We start from the raw sequence: 6,609 nt of genomic DNA on the forward strand, positions 1-6,609 counted from the left end.
CTATTGCATCAACCACCTTGCACTACTAGAGTGCCCCACAACTACACTAGGTATCACACCATCTTCGATACCATAGAGATCAAGTCTTCAATCATATCAATCATCTTTTACTAGATTTTTAATTAACCAAAGCCAATTCCAGACGGAAACAATGTCCCTCCTACTCTATTACCCACCAAGTAAAAAGAGCTCCAATCTAACAACTGCAAGTTCATTGGCTGGCTGTACTACATTAATAAGTGGTGGGCATGCATTGAAAGGATCCCTAGCAAGCTCAAACCTTGTCATTTCGTAGTTGTTTTCCATGAAGACAAGGATGTACCATCAATGCTCGCTTCTCCTTGTAAGAGAGGACAGCCTTATCTTTTGCCGTGGAGAACGTTCTCAACTTCGTACACAATCCCACAAGTTAAATACTTATTCGCTTACGGCACATCGGCAACACAGAGTACGGTCTCATACTTTTAAACTTTGTCATCACATGAAATCCATCCCCACATGAAAAGAGCACAAAAAGAAGATTTTTAAGCCCACCGGAAAGTAGTATGATGCATGTTATCCAAAGTCGTTAATGGAGGAAAGCTTGAAAGCTTGAGGAGGATAATAATGGAGGATTTAAGTGGCGGACAACACAGACATGCAGATTCAAAAAAGCCCAACTTGGGATTTCCCCTGGGGACTGCTTTTGTTCTCTTGATTGTTTTGGGCATCAGTGCTCTTTTTTCTATTTGCTATCACTGGGGGAAGATTAGAAGCTTCCATGGCCGCCATGCCAGTTTCAGTTTTTCTACTACAACGGCTCAGCAAGATCAGCCTAATCTTTCATTACAGATTGATGCTGATTTGGGGTCATCTCCCAAGAATCTTGAAATTCAACAGGTATTATTAAGTTAGTGTTTTTTTCATTTTAAATTCTTTGTACATAATTTTTTATCATCAATATTTCCAATCATATTACATGATCTAATATGATTTATGGCGAGGATGAAAAATGGTTAAAGATTAGCTATTTTGATTTTGAGAATTAATAAATGGGTTCCATGAAAGATATCATGTTATTTTCACAGTTATCATATTCTTACATTTCTAAGTTAAACTGTGTATGATTTTTCATCATAAATTTTGATCCCAGTACATGATCTATTACCAGGATGAGCAATAGCTAGAAAGCACCGAAAAAAAAAAAAAAAACTCTCTTTCAACTGTTTCTATTTGAAAACTAAATCTCTTGCATGAAAGGGATGAATTAGAGCTATGTAATTTCTACTGTCTATCATATTAGATTCTCACATGTCCGAATTAAACTGTGTATGATTTTTCATCATTAATGTTTCCAAGTTAATTACATGATCAAATCAAGATGAAAGGTATCAATTAGAGTGATCTAGTTTCTGCTTACTATTATATTAGATTCTTACATTTCGGAATTAAATATTATCATTAACATATTTTTATTTTCTGTTTGTCTCGTGAAACATCTATTTTTACAATAAATTGTAATCTGGATTCATCAACGTTTCGAATCACACTACATGATCTATCATCAGAATGAGAAAGCCAGAACACAATTTATTGTACAAATAGATTGTGGATGATCTTTTATGACTACTGAATTAATGAAATGGTTGTTTAAACAACAGTTGCAAAGCTTGCCTGTTCTGATGCCAGGAGATGAGATGCCCAAGTTCGTTGCCTGGCCCTCTCCTTATGTTTCTTCAGCCATGTTTCAAACAAATGATTCACAGACTTAGACTAGTGAGTTTGTTTTGTTTTGATAAATGTGATCTTACTGAGTTTGTTTTGGAAGCTCTTGAACTTTGTAACTGTTACTTCTTTTAGCATAGAACTTATAAGATGTAGTTTAATTTTTGTTTATTTGACTATTTTTATAATGGCAAGTTTATTTGGCACTATGAGTATCAAGGTTTCATTTTGAATAAATAGAGGTTGTTTGGACCTTAGATATTCAATTGTAAATCTTAGATTGGGAACAATATTCAAGTTTAGATTTGTAATAAATGATTTAGTGAAGATTGGGAACAATATTCAAGATTACAATTGTAATAAATAAAATCATTTGGATATGAAAAACTGATTGTTTGAAGTTGTAAGTAAGTATACATTTATACGAAAATCAAAATTTGCTAGTCTAATATTTATTATTGACTTGTATAATGCTTTATAAAAACTAGTAACAAGGCATTGTATTATACACATTTGAATTTTTGCAATTGTACCATTTTATGTGGAGAATAGCCAAAGTTGTTTACTAATAATTGTGATGCGACTTACATAATAAAGGAAGCCTATCAATAGCTATTATAGCTAACGTGTATAGGTCTTAATGGTATGTACTATTTTGATATTTCTTTTTGTCGTTGTTGAATGAACAACTTCATAATTTATAGTTATTGTTTTGGCTTTTCATGACAAATTTATTATAACATAGAAAAATTCAAAATGTTGTCCAAAATTTATTCTATAATATCTTATTGTATTTGTCATAGGCTATAATATTATTGTAATCATTTAAACCTAATTAGTGATTAATTTTTTCAATTTCCACCAGTTATATACAAGTTTATATTTTAGAATTTTAATATATAAAATCACTAAATTTGTTTTACTTTCACTTCATTGGTTTAGATATTTCGGGTCTTATAGGAGCGGATTCACAAGAAGCACTACCCAATATTTGTAGATAAGAAAATGAAAAATAAAAAATATCTAATGATTGTAAAGTTAGATACTTATTGTACTTGACAAACTAGTACTATTGTATTCACTTTACACAATTACTCAAATAGTTTAACACAAATGAACCAAATATATTCAATATTTTGACCTCATTTTAATATTTGTAATGTTTTCATATTTTTTATTAACTAAATATATTACTAAAAATAATTTATCTCAATTTTGATTGGTTCAATTAATTTGGTTTTATATGACCCCTTTTTCTTGGATCTCCTCCATATTGCATTTTTAAATGGCAAGAGTTTTGGAGATTAAAGCTTGATGTATTTTGTTAAATGAATCTCATGTTAAATTTCTCTCAAGAATATAATAAAACTTTATTTTAAGTTTCTATCAAATGTGTAAGATAATTTAAACTCTTAATTTTTAAATATTTTAATAAATAAGACCTTATTAAGAGAAAAATTGCAACTTCCATGATATTATGATAAAAAAAATATCTTGAATGTAGATGACAACACCACCAAAGAAACCAGCATCGACTTTGTTTCTCATAGGAAAAGATTAATTGGTAAAGATGGAAATATCAAAGTATAATAACTACTATTGATTGAAATTTTATTTTGATTATTAATCTAGTAGTACATTATTTAGAAACTATTGTGTTCTCTATTCAATTCATTTATTCTATTAAACTTGGAGAAATTTTGTTTTAAACTTCAAGAAATATCAATTTTTACTATATACAAACCTTATTTCCGATCATAAAGATCAAATTTTATTATAGATGATATTTTTTTTCAAAACATAGATTTCATATTTAGTGCCACAAATAAATTGAAATTTACTAATATTCATATTGACTTTGAATTTGAATGAATGTTCAGATCTAACAATCCAGTATCGATAACGAAAGTGATTAACAATTTGTGATTGTATATAGTTCAGATTGCAAACATAACATAGTAAATTGAAAATCCATTTTTGTCTACAAGAACTGGATTATCTAAATATGGTGCTTGTATCTTTGTTGCTGCCATGCCCACTAGTTATTTGATTAACAAAGCACAAAACAATTTCATTCCCTTTGCCATTTTCTTTTAGGTAGAAATTCTTATCCAATTCACAACATAGAATGAAATCGTCATTGCTTTTAGGTTGAAAATTTAGTTTTTTAAAAAATTAGATTGAAAATATGCATTTTTTTAACTATGTATATGACAATTCAAATCATTTCATAGAAGAAATGGGCACATTGTATTCGTCAAATCTAGGCATTCCAGATATAGAGAAAAAATATGAGAAGGAATACTCCTCTTAGTTGGCACATCAATGTATTGTCAATGATATCTAGAATGTTTGCATACATCTTATATTATTTGTTAATATTTAGTTAATACACTTTTCTATGGTATTGCTAAATAATTGTAGAGATTTATGTGCTAACTACTATATTAAATATTTTTAATTATTTATGATGTACAAAAATGTTCAAGGAATCTTCTAAATTTTAATTTATTAATTATATCTTTTAAAAATTGAAATAGTGTTTTTTAACTATAAATAGGACATATTAATTCTATTAATTATAACTATAAATTTAATAATCTTCTATTAACTTTAATTGTAATGAGAAATAATTATAACTATAAATTTTATAAATTTAATAGTATTTTTCATTCTATTAACTATAACTATAATTGTAAGGCAAGTACATGTCACTATGTGGCACTTATTATTAATGAATATTACTTATAAATTGTAATTGTAAAACATCTTATGAATTGCAATTGTAATCAGTAAAGATTGTTTTTATTTGCCTTTGTTTATTTTTTAATTTGTCTTTTTTTATTTTCTTAAACAATGTATACATCATGTGATGGGAATGGAACCCTATTTTAGTTATAATAAAGAAATTGCATAGTATAATACACATAGTATTTGTAAAAATTTAATGTGTCACTTTAACATAATCTCTTCCTAAAAAATTTATTATTTCAATTAAAATGATGATGTTAAAAAGTTAAAATAACAAAATTTCTATAGTTTTAACTAACATGACCTAAAGTAAAATCTATGAAAAAATGGATTAAATGTTTATGATTTGTAAATGAATCATTATTCTATTTTATTTGACATCATAGATCACTTTAATCTAACCTCTTCACAATAAAGCTTACTTTGTATTTGCTAATGTAAAACATTAATTATGTTATCTAACAAAATTTATCAATTTCTTATGTATTTTAAATATGTGCTTCCTAATATATAGTTGACAATGGAAAAATTGATATGAACAATTACTACTTCAGATTACTTTAAATTAACAAATTTATTAATCATTAAAATGTAATATTATAAGTAGGCTAGAATAGTACACTTACATTTATATCATAAATTAGAAATTATTTTAAATTAGAAACATTTACTAACAAAATATTATGTTTCAAATATTTAAATATATATATATATATATATATATATATATATATATATATATATATATATATATATATATTTTTTTTTTTTTAAATGATATATATTTTTAATCATTCTAAATTAAATTAATGCTTTTATGTAAAACTTCCTTTTAATAATGTTAAAATATTAATTAAATTATAGTAAATATTATTATTACAACTAATTCAATTTATTTTCTTATGGTTGTTAAATCTTAATCCAGTACATAAATATCTTTATAATAATTGTGTACTATTAAATTTATACAATTATTCTAATTTCTAACTCTCTTTTTTAAACAAACATTTAATTTGTGAAATCTAATATCATAAAATTTAATTTTAAAAAAATTTATAACCCATTACTTTATTAAAAAAAATGTTCACATAATTTATGAGAAAATTGTCACGCTCTATAGTTAGGACGATTTTGCCGTGCCCCACAAGAAAAGTGTAAGAAATAAAATCGGAAAGTATTTTCGTACTAAAGTCGTGCAGCTGCCAGACATGTGTACCGAGCTAAACGATAAATTGTTCATTGGACGATCTGCTCGTGCATGAATAAACAAATTATGCACATACTTTTCCTAATATGATGATGATGATGAATTTTTTAACAGCGTCATAAATCATGTGATTTGAGACAAAAATTAAAGAAATAAATCTCCTGTGGTAAAACTAAAAGATTCTTAATCTAAATTTAATAGATTTGATTTGATACAAGTAGACCATTTTTTGAAGTGATAAGATTTAGGAGGGATTGTGGAGGAATGTGGAGATGCGTTGGTTGTCGGTTGGGCTAGGATTTTTCCCCTACCCTGTTCTTGGTGTTTGATTTTTACTATTTTTCTGTTCTGTTTGGATTGCTAGCTACTGGATATAATTTGAGTTGGTGTTTTTGGAAATCTTCTGCAGTCAATTTTGGATTGGAGTTTTATTGTTTGCATGGCAGGGCCTGAGATTTCTTCTCCGTTGGTGAGAACAGATGGTTCTTCTCCAACTATGCATGCAATGCGATCTGAATTGTTTTATTCAGGGGAGAGCTCCAACCTGAAAAAAGTTCATGGTTGTTTTCCGCATAGCCATGATCGCCCTGTTCTAGTTATTCCTCCAACGGCTGTAATGGAGGACATTGATTATTGGACCAAGCATGCTTTGATATGCAAATTTCTTGGAATCCGGATTTCCCTATCCGCTCTTGAGGCATGGATCCGCCGCTCATGGCAGGTGGAAGGCGATATGGAGATTATGTTGGCAGGGAATAGTTATTTTTTTGTTGTATTCTCTTGCATGTCTGATCGTGATCGTGTTTTTGAAGGAGGCCCTTATTTCTACAACCATGTGGGGTTATTTGTCAAACCTTGGCATTCAGGTTTTAATTCTGCTGAGGATCTCCCTTCAACAGTGCCAGTTTGGGTTTGCTTGCCTCGTCTTCCCTTGGAATTTTGGCGTG

At 28.3% G+C, this 6,609-nt stretch overlaps 1 protein-coding gene across 1 annotated transcript; it reads left to right on the forward strand.

Moving 5' to 3' along the window:
- The first annotated feature begins 444 nt into the window (after positions 1-444).
- LOC149551617 (uncharacterized protein At5g65660-like) lies at positions 445-1,911 on the forward strand. Its single transcript, XM_089789717.1, has 2 exons — positions 445-879; positions 1,641-1,911. Exons 1-2 carry the CDS (start codon positions 553-555, stop codon positions 1,749-1,751), a joined length of 438 nt encoding a protein of 145 aa, XP_089645843.1. The 5' UTR covers positions 445-552; the 3' UTR covers positions 1,752-1,911.
- Positions 1,912-6,609: the final 4,698 nt, after the last annotated feature.

This window comes from Cupressus sempervirens, chromosome 6 (assembly GCF_028749045.1).
Source record: "Cupressus sempervirens isolate cs-2001-9-10 chromosome 6, ASM2874904v1, whole genome shotgun sequence".
Lineage (NCBI taxonomy): Eukaryota > Viridiplantae > Streptophyta > Pinopsida > Cupressales > Cupressaceae > Cupressus > Cupressus sempervirens.

Coding starts and splice junctions, on each gene's coding strand:
- LOC149551617 (XM_089789717.1), top strand. CDS start 553: ATGTTATCCAAAGTCGTTAATGGAGGAAAGCTTGAAAGCTTGAGGAGG. Junction 880..1,640: donor AGAATCTTGAAATTCAACAG/GTATTATTAAGT, acceptor TTTAAACAACAG/TTGCAAAGCTTGCCTGTTCT.